Source organism: Camellia sinensis, chromosome 4 (genome assembly GCF_055761805.1).
Source record: "Camellia sinensis isolate YWXY chromosome 4, ASM5576180v1, whole genome shotgun sequence".
Lineage (NCBI taxonomy): Eukaryota > Viridiplantae > Streptophyta > Magnoliopsida > Ericales > Theaceae > Camellia > Camellia sinensis.
Genome location: NC_138964.1, coordinates 160735877 through 160756763, shown reverse-complemented (window position 1 = coordinate 160756763; position 20887 = coordinate 160735877). Strand labels below are relative to the sequence as shown.

Sequence of the window (20887 nt, the reverse complement as noted above, 5' to 3'; positions counted from 1 at the left end):
GTGGATCCAAACACAATATCATCAACATAAATCTGAGCAACAAGAATATGAGACTTTGTATGTTTCACAAATAAAATCTTATCCACACTACCCCTTTGAAAGTCATTATCAAGAAGAAAGGTAGTAAGTCTATCATATCAAGCCCGAGGAGCTTGTTTCAACCCATACAAAGCCTTGTCTAACTTGTAGACATGGTTTGGACATTTAGGATCCTCAAACCCTTTTGGTTGCTCAACATAAGCCTCTTCTTTCAAGTACCCATTCAGAAAGGCACTTTTCACATCCATTTGATACAATTTGAAACCAAGAAAACATGCAACACCAAGTAAAATACGAATAGATTCGAGACGTGCAACTGGGGCAAACGTCTTATCAAAGTCAACACCCTCTACTTGTGTGTAGCCTTGAGCAACCAACCTGGCTTTATTTCTAACCATAGTACCATTCTCATCAGATTTATTTTTAAAGATCCACTTGGTACCTATCACATTCATGTCTCTAGGTCTAGGAACTAGAGTCCAAACATTGTTACGTTCAAATTGACCTAATTCTTCATCCATAGCATTGACCCAACTATCATCTAGTAAGGCCTCTTTAATATTCTTAGGTTCAATTAATGAAACATGACAAATATGAGATACCTCATCCCGAATTTGTCTTCGGGTTTTCATTCGATCCGATACACTTCCAATCACCTGTTGAGCTGGATGATTCAGTTTCACCCTTGTTGATGGTTTGAACTCAGAACTTGTGGTGACAGAAACATCAGAAGTGGTGTCTCTCTGTGCACTCTTTGAACACTGACTTACCTGAGAAGATGGTGCTGTCTCAACTTCTTGTGCTTGGACCTTAGCTTCTCTTTGACTTTGTGGTTCAGTATCCAGGATTGGAGACTCACCATTTTCATCCTCATTTGTCGCTGGAGTAAGGGAACCTGTGTCATCTATAACCACATTGATCGATTCCATTAAAGAAGAAGTTCGCAGGTTATAGACTCGAAAAGCCCTACTAATGATTGAATACCCTAGAAAAATACCTTCATCACTTCAGGAGTCAAATTTGCCCAAAGGCTCTCTATCTTTGAAAATGTAACACTTGCTCCTAAAAGTTGTGAAGTATTTTACATTAGGTTTCAAACCCTTCCACAATTCATATGGAGTTTGTAAAGTGTCAGGCCTTAAATACACGCGATTTATGACATAAACAACAGTATTTAGGGCTTCAGCCCAAAACTTTGGAGGTAGTTTCTTACTAAGGAGTATGACCCTAGCCATCTCTTGAACAACCCTGTTCTTCCTCTCAACCACTCCATTTTGTTGTGGAGTAATAGGTGTAGAAAATTCATGCTTAATTCCATGTATATCACAAAAATTCGAAAACGAACTTTTTTCAAACTCACGACCATGATCAGTTCGGATTCTTATGATACGCCCAATGGAAACACCCTGTTCATTTTGGATTTTAAGGACTAAAGCCTAGAAAGCATCAAACGTATCATATTTTTTCCTTAAAAAATTTACCTACAAAAATCGAGTAAAATCATCAACAGTTAAAAAAATGTATCTTTTACCTCCAATGCTTTCAATGCGAGTGGTCCCATAAGATCCATATGAACCAATTCAAGAGGACGTTTGGTTATAGAGTTGTTCACCTTTTTATGAGGGGCACGAGTTTGCTTCCCAAGTTAACATGGTCCACACACATGATTCAGATTCTTACCCAGTTTAGGTACTCCTCTCACAAGCTCCTTGTTGGCTATCTTAGTTTGGTCTTTGAAATTCATGTGACCTAATCTTTGATGCCACAAATCAATGTTACTTATGATGGCTGAGTGACAAGTGAGATCATTAGTAGTAATAATCCCATAGTAGTTATCAGATGTGCGAACCCCATGCAAGACAGTATTTCCCTTTTTATCCAAAATTTCACATTTATTTTTTGAAAACAATACTTCATGGTGGGAATCACACATTTGACTAATGCTCAAAAGATTTTCTTTAAGACCATCAACAAGTCATTCATTTTCAAGCTTGGCAAGACCAGCTACACTTATAGAGCCCTTACCAATGACTCTAGAAATGCCACAATCTCTAAAGGTAGCAATTTCACCTTTATATTTTTCTAGGGAGGTGAAGTAGGATTTGTCACTTGACATGTGACGAGAGCACCTACTATTAAGATATCACATGTGTGAGTCACGTGCTTTTAGAGTAGTGTGAACAACTAAACAAGTCAAGTCATCTTTTCTCACCCATCTCTTTTTGGTCTTAACAAAATCAAGTCTGGCGGCCTTGGTAAATGACTTGGCATTGTGAACGCTCTCATGTATCTTGGTGTTCCGCCTAGACATGTAAGGTTGTCTCCTAACCAAAAAAGTATTCGAATTTCTACCCTTTTCAGACACCTTACCAAACAATTCAAAGCAATAAAGGCGAATGTGGCCATACCTACCACAATGATGACAAATAAAAATAGGTTTTACCTCCCTTTTGTTGATCTTACCCCTGTTAGGTAGATGACGAGGGGGATCACCCTGGTGTACCTTCAATTTTCCCTTTGCATGAGTCTTCAGGTCATGTGATGTAGAGGTCTGCCCCTTGCGAGCTGTCGCATTACCATAGCCTTGCCCACTTTTGTCACAACCCATTTGTTGAGACCCAAGGATGTCTTCTAATGATTTGGAACCTTTGTTCCACATGGCAATTGTGGCTCTAGCAATTTGGAGTTTTTCATCTTTATGACAAACCATCTCTTCCAATGTAGCTTTTGACATTTCAAGGCTTTCCATCTTCTCTTCATATGTGGATTACACTTTCAGGAGTTTATTCCTTTCAGTTTCACAAGATAGAAGTTTCTCACATAGGTCTTGCCTGTCACTAGAGATCTTGATGGCATTATGCTTTACTGTTACAAGTTCTCCTTTTATTTTGACATTCTCGCTTTCACATGCTTTGAGCTTGAGAGTGAGTTTGTCATTGATCTTGGACAAATTCAGAGATTCATCGTAAAGCTTTTCGTAAGCTTGTTGTAGATCATCACCATTAATCTCATCATTGTCTTCTGATGTTTCATCATCTTCTTTTTGCTCCTCATTCTCCTTGACCTCATCCAATCGAGCTACTAAGGCAGGAAAGGTGATAGATGGTAGTGAAGATGACTCTCATCTTTCATGAAATTAGCTCAGAATGTCCCATGCATCTTTAGCCTTTGTGCAGTGAGCAACCCGTTGCTGTTCTTCATCAAAAATTACTCCACGAATAGTAATCAGAACTCTCTGATTGCTTGGATTGTCAGCACTTTCAACATCCTCTTCAATGGCTTGCTAACCTTCTGGGTTGAAAGCTCTCAGAAACGCCTCATTCTGATCTTCCAATACAAGTAATTGCTCCTATCAAAGGTAGGGACATGGTGCAGATTCTGACCACGAGCAAATTCCATTAGCTTCGGAAGAATTTGAGTGAAGTGGACCAAAATGCCATGAAAGCACTATCCCCATCTTCACTGGATTCAGTTTCTTCGGGTTCTTGCTTCAACCCGCTTTCATCATCCCAAGTCACTGTGTAGACTTTCTTCCGATTTTTTTACGAAGTACATTCGAGGGCAATATGTCCAAACCCTTGACGTTCATAACACTTGATCCCTTGCCCCTTTACAATCTTCTTTTCAGTTTTTGGAGCAAGTTTTGGTGGAAAAGTTTTGGGTTTATCATTACTCTTGTCTTTTGAAATAGGGTCTCTGAAATTAGGTTTATTTTTCTTTAAATTTTTTTTGAACTATTTAGTAAATATAGTTGTCATCTTAAACTCTAAATAAAACTCAGTCGCAGGAGTTTTTGCAGTTTCATGAGCACTAGTGAAAGCCACACTATCTTTTTGTTTTATCTTAGAAATCTGACGGGCTTCATAAGTCTGCAAGTTTCTAACCAACTGATCAAGCTTGAGGGTATCAACATTCTGAGTCTTCTCAATGGCTGTAACTTTTGATTGGAACCTCTTGAGTAAAGACCTCAAAAATTTTCCAACAACTTTAATTTCAAGGATTTTTTCACCGAGTGTGAAACAGGAATTCACGATGTCACTAAGTTTAGCATAGAAATCATCAAATGTCTCATCATCACGCATAAAAAAGGGTTTCAAATGCAGAGGTGAGACGTTGAAGTTTTGACCTTTTGACAGAAGTAGTACCCTTGTGAATCGTTTCAAGAATGTCCCAAGCCTCTTTTACTACCTCACACGTGCAAATACGACGAAACTCTTCAGGTGTGATGGAGCAAAAAAAGAAATTGAGAGCCTTACTGTTCCAACTCGAGTTTTGATAATCGGTTGTGTCCGATTTATCAAGGGGTTTGGGAATATCAATACCATCAATGGTGACAATAGGTTCACTCCGCTCATAGATCACACAGTGCCAAACTTTCTCATCGATAGATTTTAAAAACACACTCGTATGAGCTTTCCAATAAGAATAGTTTGTACCATCAAGTAATGGAGGTCTATGGGTCGAGTTACCTTCATAAATTGAATCCATATCACCAATAATACAAAATCACACTCCTATTGTTTTGATAAAAACAAAGAGTGACATGTTCTGATACCAATTGAAAATCCTAAGTATTCGTGATTAGATCAAGATTTAATTACTCCAATTCCCAATCATTCAAAACACACAGTCATTCAAAACACACAATCTAAATCATCAAGCACTTACGAAAGTGATTTAGATTGTTGTTTTCGAAAAACAATAAATCGACACAAACAATTTTTACGTGGAAAAATCATAATTGAAGCACCTTCAATTGTGATAAAAAAAATCACAGGCGAAATGCCACTAATCAATCCACTACTGAAGAAAAAAAGATTACAAAGATAACAAACAAATTACCCAAACTCTTCTAATTTGTCTTCAAACCTTCTGTATATCTTTTACTGTAACCTTCATCTCGGAATTGATTAGACTGAAGTTGAATCCACAACTTCTATTGTTGAATCAACGACTACGCACAGTATCAAACTCCTTTGAAACTCCACGCTTGAATCTCCAGATTCCACCGAAGAAGAACACTCTTGAATATAACCAATCAACCTCCTTGATATGTGCTTATCAAAACATGAGTTTAATACACACTCAAATCATCAAGGAAAACTCACAAAAAACTCCAAAAGAAAACCTCAGAAGAAACCCTAAGACCCTTAAAGAAGATCTAGGAAAAGTAATCCTAGAGTTGGACAAACAAGCGAATTTATAGAAGTAGAGATCATGCGGTCCACTCAAGCGTGGGAATGGACGCTCGAGCGGGGACTCTATATCGCGTGTTCCAAACCAGGGTTCACGCTCGAGCGGAAGATCTCACGCTTGAGCGTACGAACACATCACCCAGTATTTTTACAGATACACAAAATACTGTAAGAGTGAAAACTCCGCTCTAGCGTCACTTTGTCCGCTAGAGCAGGAAGACTAATATAGGAAAGTTACAACTCGATTACAAACTTAGTTTTTCCATTGATTTTGACAACAAGGGTCCTAATAACCATTTTTCATTATCTCATTTTAGCAGACAATTGGACAAGTATCCTTCTAATAAATGATGTGGAGCAATATTCCATGACCAACCAATAACTTCTACTACATAAGAGTAACATTGATAGTGTTTGATAAAGCTAAAATGTAAAAGCTGAAAACTTAAAATTAAGTATTGAAAATTGAATGTTTAGTTTTTTATGTTAAAAACATGTTTGATAAAAATCTAAGTGTTAAACTTAAAATAAGCTGTTTGATATGTATAAAATCAAATTTAAAATTTATTATTTTTAAACTATATATTTCAATTTTTATATTGTGATGGTGGTGGTGATAATATGATGATAGTGATAGTGGTAGTAGTAGTAGCAATAATCATGCTAGTGGTAGTAAAATGATGGCGATATTTATAACAACAATGACAACGGTGATTATCGTGGCAGCAGTGGCATGGTGGTGGTAGCAGCAGAAATGGTGGTGGTGGTGGTGGTAGTGGTAGTAAGTTTATAATAGTGTAATTCTTATGTTTAATATTTATAAATTCAGTTAGAATTAAGTAAGTTTTATACGACTTATTTTTTAAAAAAAAAAATTTAACTTACATTTTATGAAATACTTAAATTTTTAAGTAATATCAATTATAATTATCAAACATGCTTAATTAATTATCACTTACGCCTCTTTTGACAACTAAGTTAAAAGTCAACTCATTAATTTTTTAATTTTTTTAGATCATATCACCTTTCTACTTTTTTTACACATTTTTTTAAAAAAAAAGTCAAAAAACTAACTTTTTAACATACTTTTCAAAATAAACTCTTTCAATTTTAAGTATTAAGCATTCGTTTGGGATGTGAGTTGACTTTTTTGGCTTTTTAACTTTTTAGCTATTTTAACTTGAAACTAAAAAGTCTCGTTTGAGATTGATTTTTTGACTTTTTTGACTTTTATGGGAGAAAAAATAAATGATTATGATTTGAATGTGACAATTTGTCTTATTGTCATTTTAGCCTATTTTATTTTTTTATAGCTAAAATAACCAAAATAGCTTATGCCAAACATAGCCTAAATCAGGTTATCAAATACGTCTTCTAAGGAGTGTTTTGGGAAGATGGTTTAAAGTTAATTTTTTGGTTTTTTTGATTTTTTTGAAAAAACGTGTAACAAATGTAAGAGATGATGTGACTCAAAGGAGTCAAGCTTGTCTCATGTTTGAGATCAAGACTGGACTATCTAGTCTAGCCCATGGGCTCATTTTTTTGGTCCCGTTTGGATAATCTGAACCGTTTAATGTATAGAACTCGTCGACTACTATATCCCTGTAAAAAAATCACGTTAATCGGATATCAATAGCTATTTGATTGGATCAAATTTGTATAAAAAATAGAAGATGAAAAAATAAACAGTTGATAGAAATTTGATCCAATCAAATAGTTATTAATATCCGATTAACGTGATTTTTTACAAGGATATAGTACTTGATGAGTTCGACGCATTGAATGATTCGAATTATCCAAACAGGATCCAAAAATGGGTCCATGGGCCGGATTGGACAGTTCAATCTTGATCTCAAATATGAGACAAGCTAGACTCGACCTAAAATAGATTAAAAGTTAAGAAGTGACTTTTAATCCACTCCAATAAAAAGCGTAAGTTGGGTGAAGGCAGGGGAATATTTGACCAGATTCTCCAAATGTCCAGACAAGTCTTTGACCTACCAGTCTGCATCGCGTATAACTCTCAAAACACCTAACCTAGGGATGGCAATTTGAAACCGGCCCGACGAGGATCCCCGATCCCGACCTCGATTTAAGCAGTTTTTCCCCGAAAAATACCCCCGACGGGGAGGTGACGGTATTTGAAAATCAATCCCCGATCTGTCATGGGCAGGGGACGGTGATCAGTGTTTGATCCCCCGCTCCGCCCCCGTCCCCGGCCCGATCCCTGAATTTCCTCGAAGTGAAATTACTTTTATACCCCTTATATTTATATATTTATATATATATAATAATAATAAACCAAACCGTATATATTATATTTATTATAAACCAAACCAATGCATTAGATTTATTATTTATATATCACTCCTGTTATGTTGCTCTCAAACTCACTCTGTAACTAAGATATATCCCTCTCTCTCTCACTCTCATCTCAACTCTCTCTCACTCTCTCGTTCATCTCGCTGTCAACTCTCTCTCTCGCGGTCACCGACGGCGACGTCAGCACCACCGCTGGCCCCGACTCTCCCTCTCTCTCAAAGATGGCGACATCACCACCACCGCCGCACAACGTCTGTCTCTCTGCCACCACCACCGAACCCACAACCACCGCCAGCCACTCTCGATCTCGATCTCTGTCACCACCACTGAACCCACCGACGGCGTCGCTCAGATCTGTTTGTGTTAGATCTGTCTCTATGTGTGTGTGTGTGTGATCTGATCTGTGTGTGGGGATAACAATATATGTGTGTGTGATCTGATCTGTGTGTGTGAGTGATCTGATATGTGATTAATTTTTTTATTTTTTTTAAAGTTTAAATCTATATTTGTTGATGATGATAAAACATAGTATTTTTTTTTAAGTTCAAATCTATTTCAGACCATTAATAATTTTGTTTCAGATCTGTTTTTAGATGATGTTGTTGTTGAGTTGTGTGTGAGGCATCTGAAATTTTTGTTACCTCTGAAATTTTTAGATAATAATTTTGTTTCAGATCTGTGTGTGTGAGGCATCTGAATTTTTTTTTCTTTTTTTAGCCGGGGAATGCTCGGGGTCGGGGAAACCCGATCCCCGTTGGGGAGAGGGTGGGGGCAGTGATAGGATCCCCGTCCGGGATCGGGGCCGGGCCGAGGAAAATTCGACCATCGGGGATCGGGGACGAGGAGTGTGATCCCCGGCCCCGCCCCACCCGTTGCCATTCCTAACCTAACCTACCAATCAATCCATTAATCATAGAAATTATTAAAAAAATTATCATTTAGTGTAATTTCAAAGAAATAATTATAGATTAATTAAAAAATATAATTATAAATATTAATATTAATAAAATTTACTATTTGTCCATAATTAATTTTTACAAATACACTGTTGTATAATTTTTCCTAAATTATATTTGCACAATATGCAATAAATTCTATAAGTCCGTATGATTATAAACATTGCTAATGTAATTTTTTATAAATTAAAATTATTAATCATAAAGTATAAATTAAAAATATTTATTTCATAAATTTCAGATATTAATTTTTTTAATTTATTTATTTCTAATAAATTTTAAATAAAAAATATACCAAACTTTCAAAATATAGATATTAAAAATAATAAAATTAACTGGTAATAACCCAAATAAGCTTCATCAAATAGGCCTGACTAACCCATGTAATTGTCGGTTGCGCTTCTAAGAACGTAAATTCAAAATTCAAACCAATAAAACAATTCAGTATATTTGATTTTAGTTTTCTGAATTCAGTTTTTTAGAAATGAGTTTTTTATTTTTTATGTTTTTTTGTTTTTAAGGAATATTTTTAAAATATTAAGTAATTTTTACTTTTTTAGATGTACTTCACTTATATATATCTAAATAGTAAAATATTTGTAAAAACATATTTTAAAAATTAATAAATACACAAAAAAACGAAAAATATATTGAATTTTCATAATTTTTTTTATATTTTTGGTATTTAGTGAATTTTTAAAGATTTTTTCACAAATATTATACTTTTTAAGTATATTTATATTATGTGTGTCTAAAAATTTAAAAAATAAATACTTAAAATATTAAAAAAATTCATTGAAAACAAAAACAAAATACGGAAAATAAAAAAACAAATTTTTTTGAAAAGTATTTTGTAGAAACCAAAACCAAACAAGCTAATTGTAACTTTTTATTATAATTTAATTTACTAATCGAAATTAAAAAAAAAAAAAAAGGAAACAGAAAAGTGTGTAATAAAGCAGAGTAAATGCATAGAAAGGACTAGGTCTCTATCCTAATTAGATTAGACGGGACTGGATTGGATTGTTGAACTTTCATAGCCCACCACGAAAGTTCAAATCGATAATTCAAATTATACAATGTATAAAATTTATTAAGTATTTTATTCTCGTAAAAAATTATATTGATTAAATATTGATAATTACTTGATTAGTTTATATTTTTATCAATGATAAATATAGTTTAAAAAAATTATTAATAAAAATATAAACTGATGAAATGAATATTGATATTTAATTAATATAATTTTTTTTAAAAATGCAATTGTCGACAAATTCTACACGGTTCAAATTATTGAGACACGTCCAAAATAGATCCTAAATGGGTCAGATCGGATAGTCCAATTGGACTGTCTAAACAATTATTTAATTACCGTATACAAAACTGTAGTCAGTAGCCCCAATGCTAACATGCGCACCTCGTGCTCTTCACTCTATAACCCCCTCCCCCTCCCCCTCCTAAACAATTATTTAATTCCCAATTTTCTACCATCTTTGCCACCTCTCTCTCACCAAAACATCTCTCTCTCTCTCTCTCTCTCTCTCTCTCTCTCTCTCTAAAAGGGGGGGTAAAAGACACGAAGACGAATTTGACAGACGGACGGACAGACAAGGCCAAAAAAAAAAGCATGACTATAGCAGCAGAAGTAGCCGCCGTGGGTGGGACTATGATCGTGGGTTCGACCGGCTTCATCGGGCGGTTCGTGGCGGAGGCCTGCCTTGACTCCGGCCGCCCCACCTTTCTTCTCGTACGGTCCTTCCACCACTCCGCCACCCTCTCCTCCCTCCGACACAAAGGCGCCTTACTCATTCCCGTACATTCCCCTCTCTCTCTCTTTAATTATATATATATATATATATATTAACGGTGGGTGTAAATGTGATAGTTTGTAATTACAATTAATTTTTTAAAGGGGGATGCACCAATAAATTTCAAATTAATAACTTATGCACTGTTTAGTCCTAAAAGTTTTTTTATAGACTGAAAGGTCTCATTACAATGTTAATAACATCAGATACAATGCTAATAATATCAGAGTCATGTTACAAACATTGGATTTCAAACATCTAATGTTCATCAAATTTCAATAATGTTTGAAAATATAGGATGAAAAACATCTAATGTTCATCAGATTTCAATAAATTTTGAAATTATAGAATGAAACATCAGATCATTTACATCATTCACATCATGCTGATGTAAAAATAGGACTAAATAGAGCATAAGAAAACTTTTAAGATTAAATGGTTCAACGTTTCAAAAACTAGGACTTATGATTAAATTTTTCTTTTTTAAATGACTTGATTATTAATTGTTTTTTTATCATACAATTTAGGATATTTGAAGTTGATAAGTTAGATTATTATGAAAGATCACAGTCTCTCCGACCTTTTTGTTACTTGGTTCATGGACGGACCACTATATCAACTGATCTATCTTGATTATTAAGAAAAATTAATTAATAATTTTTAGTTGTTTGATAAATAAATAAATAAATCATTCAAGAGTTATTGAGTAAGAAAGGCATTCTTAAAATAGAAAAAATATTATATTGTTTACTCAAATATCACAATTATTGAGTAAGAAAGACATTCTTAAAATGGAAAAAATATGATCATATTTACACTAACGGTCATATTTTTTTCTACTTTTCTTAAATACCCATTACTTGTAAATTCTTACATTATATTCAAATCAAATTAAGATCAAAATTTATAATTTTTCACGATTTTAACAGCGCATATATCCTACTAATAATAGTATAGATAGATAGAATAGGTATATGTACAACCAATTAGGAGTATCTTTTCTTTTTTCTTTTTTCTTTTTTTTTAAAATTGTCTTTCACTTTAAATAACTATTGCATTTTAATAACTGTTAAAGTGATTTTCTATTTTTTTTCATTTGCCTATTCAAAAATTTAAATATATAACAAAAAATAAATAAATTGCATTTATACAAACAACCAAACTAATATATATGTATAACCAGAGTTTAGGGGGCATCAATTTTGTGATGATGGTCGTGATGTGTTTAATTATGGTATGTGTAGGGATCAATCAACGACCAGGATTTGATGGAGAAGGTTTTGAGGGAACATAAGATTGAGGTTGTAATCTCAGCCGTTGGTGGAGAAAGCATCTTGGACCAGCTAGTACTCATCCACGCCATTAAATCTGTTGGCACTGTTAAGGTACACAACAAACAATTTAAATATGACATTTGCATTTATTTGCAATAAAATTTGTTAATATGTATAATGAAAAGTCATATACAATATTATGAAATTTAAAAATATTATACAAATTATTAAAATTTATATTAAAAAAATGAAAAAAGGTTGAGGTCTCGAATTTAATGCCTCCAATGTGGCTCGAATTGTGTTTTTTTTTTTTTTTTGAGACTGTATTTGTTTAGTTATTTTTATTATTTATTTGTTAGGTTGTGTTAGTTTGGTTGGTTTTATTTATTTATTTATTTATTTATTTGTTGGGCTGTTGTTATTTTATTTTTATCTTCTTGATTTGAAATAAAAATATAGTAGATACTCGTACAAAATTATATAAAATTAACAAATTTTAACTTGCAGTCTAACTAGTCAGTCAATTTTATCACCCAATCAATCCAACTCAACTCACTCACCTTATCAAACCACATAGGCTAAGTTGTTGTTATTTATTTATTTTTATTTTTTTTGGGCTGTGATGGTTTTTTTTTAATTTTCTTTTATTTTATTTGTTAGGCTGTGTTAGTTTGATTTTTTTTTTTTTTTTCTCTATTAGGAGTTAGGTTTTAAGGTACACATAACCACCCTTCTAAAAAAATAAACAAAAAAAAAAATTCTAATTCGAGACAAATTCGCACCTCTCTTCTCAAGGCCTTTAGCACGGCTCTAAAAAAAAATTGATAACATACGAAGTATGGTGGAGTTGGAAATTTAATATATAAAATGAGTCGTAGAAATAATATAATAAAAATATGTCAAATTAAATATTGAACTATAGAATAAAACTTGACAGATGGGTACAAAAAGAAAAAAGAAAAGTTAGAACCTTCCACTTTTTAATAAAGTGTGATAATTATAAAGCCAATTGGTTAACAAAATAAGAAAATTCAAGTTTCTTGTATTTATATATCTATACTATTATATTATGGGATCTTTTGGGAAGAAGTTAAAAAACTCTAGTTTTTTTATTTTTAATTTTTTTACACAAAAAAATTATAAAAAGTCAATTTTTTAGATAAAAAAATTATCAAAAAAATTAAAAAGTCAAAAAATTAACGTTTTGTCAACTTCTCAAAACACTCGTGAATAATTATATAAAATGAAAGCTGGACTTAGCTTTTGTGTTAAAGCTTTTGCTTGTTGAAACCAAAACTGTCGACTTAGAAAAGAATGCTTTTACCACTGAGACTTCACACATATTATAATATTATATATTATAATATTAAAAAAAAATTATAAATATATTATAATATTAATTTTTTTATTTTATTTTTATTTATTTAAATTTCGCATGCATCGCAAGTGCCGGTGGCTGGGTAGGGTCGTCGCCCATAGGTAGTGTTTGGTAAAATTTTAGAATTATAATTTGAGAATAAATGAGTTTATGAGTTTTGAAATTATGATTTGAAAATAGAAAATTTATTTGATTATAAATTTTGAAATGAGTTTTGAATTTTTGATGGGATATATGAAATAAGAAAAGTTGTTTGGTTATGAGTTTTGAAATTTTTTTTAAATTTAATTTAAAAATTTATAACTCATAACCAAACACACAACTCAAAACTCTATTGAAAATTCTATTCAAAATTTATAACTATACTTTTTTTAAAATTCAATTCAAAAAAATAATTTGTCATTTTGATCAAAAAAAATAATTTGTATATTTAAAAAATATTAAAAACAAATATAATTTTTTTTTCTAAATAACAGATGGCAATTGACAATTGTAAAAAAAAAAAAAAGTATACTGTTTCAGTCAACCTACCGGACATGATGTCCGGGCAAACTACCAAAAATTTAAAAATTATCTAATTTACCAAATATATTTTCAAAATATATTTTAAAATTGATTTGAAAACATAATTTAAAAACTCAAAGTATATATAGCATTCAAATATAAGGGGCAAAACCTGATTCGAAACTTACACCAAACAAAGGCTTTCCATGATGTCCATTTCACTTTATTTTTGGGATTTGATGATTGAAAAGTCAGAGTAAAGAATAATCTTATCTGGTTTTGATTGATTTTTTAAAAATTAAATTTTTTATTTTTTTATTTTTAATAAATTTTTTTAATATTTTAAATAATTTTTTATTTTTTGCACATAATTTAAATGTACTTAAAAAATAAAATATTTATAAAAAATATTTTTAAATTTTAATAAATACACAAAAATATAAAAATGTATTAAATTTTTGTATTTTTTTTCATATTTTTTGCAATTGATGAATTTTTTAAATATTTTTTCATAAATATTATACTTTTTAAGTATATATTTAGGTTAGGTATATCTTAAAAAAAAATCTCAAAATATTAAAAAAATTTACTAGAAATAAAAATATACAAAAAATATGGTTGGTAACCCCCATCAAGTGGGATAACCGGTTGCCAACTAAAAATTAACCCTCACCAAATAGGGGATCCACCACCATTTAAATCGACACACATGCTTACAATGCGGTATAGAGTGTGAGTTGGCCTTGTCGATACCAACCTCTAGGAATAATTACTTTTTCTGATAGCATATAGAGAAAGGTCCTGTTTGGTAGAGTTGTGGGAAAGTGATTATAGTTTATACCTTATAACTGTGAACATAAGCTAATTTTTAACTTATAAATTAAGCTTCTCCTCCCCCACTTAAAGAATAAGTTGATTTTTTACTTACAAAAAGTTATAAGTTGTATTGTTAAGCTGAATCAAACACATTAAAATAACTTAAATTAAGCTAAAAACTGAAATAAGCTGAAAATAAACCCTACTAAACAGGGCCAAAGAAAATAGTATTAAAAAATGTGACACTACTATGGCCTCTTTTCATTACTTGGTTTTTAGCCTCCGTTTGGGAAGTGGGTTGGCTTTTTGGCTTTTTGACTTTTTTGGCTATTTTAGCCTGGGCTAAAAAGCTTGGTTTGGGAAGGGCTTTTTGGCTTTTTGGCTTTTTTGACTTTTTTTGTGAGAGAAGAGTGTAATGATTATGGGTTGGATGTGATGTTTTGTTTTTTGTGGCTAAAATAGCCTATTTTGTCTTTTGTGGCTAAAATAGCCAAAAAAGCCCCAAACTCTTCTTGCCAAACGAACCCTAATCACTTTTTTTAATTTATAACAAAAGTTAAAAGTTAGTTTTTTTTATATTTAAAGATAATTAGGAAGTTAGTTTTCAGTCACTAATAAAATTATAATTCTACTTCTCATGGGTCAAAATATATTACATAAGTGAAATTGTAATTATTTTAAATTAAATCGAGGTAGTTTGATCATTTTATTGTGATTTGACATCAATAACAAATATTAATCAAAAAATTCAAAAGTAAATTTTTACTAATTTTTCAAATTACTTGTCTAAAAAAACTAAAAACTTAGGCCTAGTTTGGGAAGACTAAATAGTGCATTTTTTGACTTTTTATGAAATATGGGTTGGGTTTGAAGTGATGTATTAGAGAGGTGATGTGACTGAAATAAGATGATGTGACTTAAATAAGATAGTGACTTTTTGACTTTTTATCTTTTTTCAATCTTCCCAAGCTAGGCCTTAGTTAAAACTCAAAAAGTCTTTTTTTTATCATCTTTCTAAAACACCCCTATATTAAGTGCTCATTTGGCAATGACTTTTTTAATTGACTTTTTGACTTTTTAAATTTTTTTGACCTGAGATTTTTTTGTTTGTTTGGTTTTTTTTGTTTGACTTTGTTGACTTTTTAGCTTTTGTTTTGGGCAAATTTTTTTTATCCTTTTGTGATTTTTGACTTTTTAAATTTTTTTTATCTTTTTGTGATTTTTTAGCCTAATCCAAAAACCAAATGACGCTAAGCACAAATAAGGTCACCACTTATAAAGGGGACACTTTATGGGGCAATTGTAAAGAGTTCAAAAGATATCACAAGATTTGAATCTGCAATGGAGTGTGCACAACTTATGAATCTTTTTCCATGTTACTTGGTTCTGATTGCACTAAAATAAGGTTGTCATAAAAATATTAATTATTATCAATTTTTATTTTTTAAATTTATTCTAAAAATGAGATGTATAATATAAATTTAAAATTAATGTGATGTGATGTGAGTCATATAAAAAATAATTATAATCTATAAATATATATATTTCTAGATATATAAAATTGTTGTTTTTCAAACTAGTCTAGTCATTCATGATGTGATAATTTATTATTCTTTAAGTTAAGAAATTTATTTATTGAAGTTGTTCATCTACAATACAAAAAAGCAAAACCCATAATGCTAAAACCTTGAACTTTTTCTGATTTATATATTTTTAAAATTTAAATCTCATGGAAGAGAAGAAATGGAATCCATAAAAAGGATCCCAAAAACAAAAAAAAATAGAGTGAAAAATCAAAATACTGTGAAACTCACCTTCATTGTTTGTTGTTTGATTAATATTCCTTCTTGATTTCAATTTTTTGGTTTTTATTTATTTTTTTATTTTTTTGGTTCATTGCACTAGTTTGTTAGAGGAATGTTAATGGTCTTCATCAATGGTTCATTGCACTAGTTTATTTTTTTTCTTTTATGTTGATGAAGACCATTACCAACTTTCGATGCTTAAAAAGAGTCATAAAATGGAATGTAGCCTGGCCCTTCTTTGTTGACTTCTTTAATGTTTTTGAGTTGTCTTCACCTCTTCCCCCAGGCAAAAAAGAAAAAACAAAAACAAAAAACTAATCAAATGTCATATCAAATTATTAAAACTTGCCTGTAGTACTTTATAGAAAAAATAATATTATATGCATGAATTAGTATATTAATTAATATATTAATTGATGGTGCAGCATAATTTAAAAGATTTTTAATATTTGTAATGTGATTAATAAGTAGGGTCAATAATAATGTAATAACTAGCGTTGATATATTAGTTAATACATTAATTAATACATATAGTATTAGCGTTATAGAAATTAATTTGAGAAACCGTGTATTTATTATGTTTTCATATCACGTTTTATATATCGCACTTTGAGGGTTCCTTCCAAGTCTAAAATTTGTTTTTGGAGGATATTTTTTGGATTTTTGGGACCATTAATGATCTGAATTTAATTTTCGTAGGTTCTCATGTTACATTCATCATGAAAAATTCAAATTAATTTGACAATAATAGTAAGATTATTTAATTATGTTTGTCTTAAAAAAATTACAAGCGATATAATTTTTAAACTAGATCATTTATTTTTTTTAAGGTTGATATATATTTTGTCTCCTTATGTTTGGTTATTTCTCATTTTGATTCTTTAAATTTTTTTTCACTTTGGCCCTTCACATCTTAAGTTTTTTTATAATTTATTTCAAAAATTTACTTATGTTCAAAATTAGATAAAAAATTACACATTGACAATCACTTGGTATAAAAATATTTTATTACATGTAACTCATAAATCTTATGCAAACTCAAATCTCAACGTAATAATATATATTTTTTGTCGTGTGGCACCAAGGTGACATTTTTTTATCTAATTTTGAACAAAAAATAGCTTTAAGAATAAATTCGGAAAAAAACCTTGAAATATGAAAGGATAAAATGAAAAAAAAAAATTGAAAAAATGACCAAACATAAAAATATAATTGATCATTTTTTAAAGACAAACATGGTGAATATATAGTCACTATTTACCAAATTAGTTTTTTTAAATAAATTTATAAATAAAAAGGTAATAAAATAAAAGATCAAATCATCAAAATGAGACTTCAATTTAATCCATTATGTGAACTATATTTATTTTGACATCCATTATGTGAACTATATTTATTTGGTGAAATTTTTTTTATGGTAGACTAATTAATTCCTTCCATATGTATATTTATGTACAAACACACATCATTAATATATGTATGTATGTGTGATGTGTATGTGTATATGTATGTGTATGTATGGACAGAGGTTTTTGCCATCTGAATTTGGGCATGACATAGATAGAGCTGATCCAGTGGAGCCGGGACTGGCAATGTACAAAGAAAAGCGAATGGTGAGGAGGGCAATTGAAGAGGCTGGGATCCCCTACACCTACATTTGCTGTAACTCCATCGCAGCCTGGCCCTACCATGACAACACACACCCTGCCGATGTCATCCCACCGTTGGATCGTTTTCATATCTACGGTGATGGCTCAGTCAAAGGTACAACCTACTTCTTCCTTTGTCTTTATGAAACTCACACACACACACACACACACACACAAAATAAGTAGTTGCTTGGTTTCGGCCTAACTATTCCCTTTTTTTTCTTCTTTTTTTTCTTTTTTTTTTTCCCGTATAAAACAAATTTACACATTTTTACTTTTCAGGTTTCATTTGAATGTTAATTTGGGTCATTTATTTTCTAATTATTTGTAAAAATTAAGTTTTCAAATTTTAACCATTGTTTCCACGTACTTCTCCCGTCACTCACGGTTAAAATTAGACCGAAAGCGTTTATGTGATAGCCACATTATTACATTTTAAGGACATTACGCCATGTTTGATTCACAACACTAATAGTGAGGTATTAATAATCCTATTAAATTAGTGTGGTATTAGTTATCCCACCCCTACCCCATTACTAATAATCCTACAAATTTGTTGGATTAATTATCCATTGGATTAATAATCCTAAACTAAAATGTCAAAACAAACATAGGATGATTGGGCCCACGGATTAATAATCCCAATCCTATGCTTTAATCCTTCCAATCAAACATGCCATTAAAGTAAAAAAAAAATAAAAAAAAATTACATTTTTACCATTCAACTTTAACTCAAATTTTACTTTAATTATCAAATTTAATGGTGTTAATATATTTATATTAAGTTGTTTGGGATGATCTAAATAAATATACTTTTTAATTTTTTATAAAAAGTTATACAAAAAAATAGAAAGGTGATATAACCCAAATAAGTGTACTTATTTAGTTTATACCAAATAGTAACCATTATTAGATGAGAGATGAGTGTAGTTATATCAAAATTATAAGACAAATTTCAAGAATATCAAAGTAATTTATCCTTTTTTTTATGCGTGTTTAATGTGAATCTAATTAAATGAGATAATATAGCTTTATTTGACTTGAAATTTGACTTTTGACAAACAAGAAAAGCACGAGTGCAATTTATTATATTTATTAATTTTTGGACCTTTGTGGTTGTCAAAAAAAAAAAAAATGCATTGTAACAACAAAATAGTCTCATATAACTAGGATCCATCATAATCCAACAACGACAACAATAATAACAATAATAAGTAGGTAAAAATAAAATAAAAATTGCCACCTAACCCATGTAATAGATGTCACCCAATAAGTTAGGTATTCAATTTTGTAGCAAAAGGTCAAATCATGACACCTCATATAACTAACGATGACCTCATCAAACTTGTCACTAGTCACAACATTAACAAAAATCATTACAATTTAGTCATAAAAAAGAATTGCCATTATTATCATTGTTGCCGTACTTTTCACCAACATATTATTTGTTGTAATGGGGCGGTGATGGATAGGTGTTGTTTCTATTACAATACAAATGATTTATCACATTTTTATCATATTGCACATTTTTTATAAAAAATCAAAAAATATATTTATTTAAATCTTTTCAAATTTGAAATGATTGTTTCATTTTCGCAGCTTACTTTGTGGCGGGAAATGATATTGGAAAATTCACAATAAAATCGATAGACGATGATCGGACAGTCAACAAATCAGTTCATTTCCAACCAAAATGCAATCTACTAAACATGAATGAGCTTGCATCTTTGTGGGAGAAAAAGCTTGGGCACACACTCCCTAGAGTAACCATCACTGAAGATGACTTACTTGCCGCTGCTGAAAGTATGTATTTCATCTTTTTTGTACAAGTTTAGTGTAGTTTTTCTCAAACTAAAAGTTAAGTGGAAAGCAAAAACTAAAATTACACCTCCTCCAACTTTCTGACTATTAGTTTCTTCTTTTTTTTTAAATTTATTTAAGTTATTTCTGACTCATACAAGTTATGACATGACATATTTGCAAAATGACAAGTTATAAGCAGTTCTAATTAAACAAAAATGGAATGATTTGATGCATATGCATTCTCCTCTTGCAGAGATGTGCATCCCAGAAAGCATTGTTGCATCGTTCACCCACGACATCTTCATCAAGGGTTGCCAGATAAACTATGCCCTCGACAAACCTACCGATGTGGAAGTCATGTCCCTCTATCCAGATGCATCATTTCGAACCATTGATGAGTGCTTTGATGACTTCCTAGCAAAGATTAGTGTTGCTTCAGTGGTAGTTGACAAAAGGGCAAGTGGAGACGCAATTTTTTCACCAAATGCTCCAACGGTGGTTGACAAGGTTACAACTAAAGACACCATCTTTTCACCGGTGGCGGTTGACAAAAGGGCAAATGAAGACACCAATTTTTCACCAAATGCTCCGATTGTGGTTGATAAGGCGGCAGCTGAAGACACCATCTTTTCACCAAATAATGGAACAGAAGCATTGGCTATCACCACTACTTGTTCATGATCTATCATGAAAAATTAACCATCCTATACTTGCAGCTAGTGAATTATTATTCTTTGTTAGAAGGGTTTATCGGTGAAACGAATTAATACTACTAGGGTTCTATAATTTTTGTCTAATCATCAATGTGTGTACTATTGAGATGTTGAGAACAGTTGAAGGTTGTATTCAATGAAAGGTACTTGGTTTGAAGGATTGATGATCCTACATTGTTTCCATTACTTGTCACATATGCATTATACATTTTGCATGACATTTGTAGTTTGTCTTAAAATAGAATTCTTTTTCTTGGCCTGTTTAAACCCCTACCGTCTGGCAACCAAAATGTGGTAGGACTTATACCACTCCACTCCCTTGGGCTAAACAACAGTCCCTTTTTTAAAAATAATCCTTCAAATCTTATCTAATTTTTCAGCATACTCCAACAAAAACATACAATAATCACATGGTATATATAAATCCATCCAACATTTCATGGTATATAAAAAGAGAAAAAGAAAAAAATTGGGTCCCACAATATTACGTATACAAGAATAAAGATTGGCAATACTAACAACAATAGGATATTAGAAAACATGGGGCAACAATGGAAACTAATATAACAAAGATGACCACACTGGCTTAATTTTGGTAAAAAGCTCCTTCAAAACTTGCTCGAAA

At 31.2% G+C, this 20887-nt stretch overlaps 1 protein-coding gene across 1 annotated transcript; it reads left to right on the top strand.

Annotated features, from left to right (window-relative positions):
• Positions 1–9857: 9857 nt before the first annotated feature.
• LOC114263727 (leucoanthocyanidin reductase) lies at positions 9858–20434 on the top strand. Its single transcript, XM_028204326.2, has 5 exons — positions 9858–10325; positions 11565–11705; positions 17624–17861; positions 19346–19549; positions 19803–20434. The coding sequence occupies exons 1-5, from the start codon at positions 10140–10142 to the stop codon at positions 20228–20230; spliced, it is 1197 nt and encodes a 398-aa protein (XP_028060127.2). The 5' UTR covers positions 9858–10139; the 3' UTR covers positions 20231–20434.
• Positions 20435–20887: the final 453 nt, after the last annotated feature.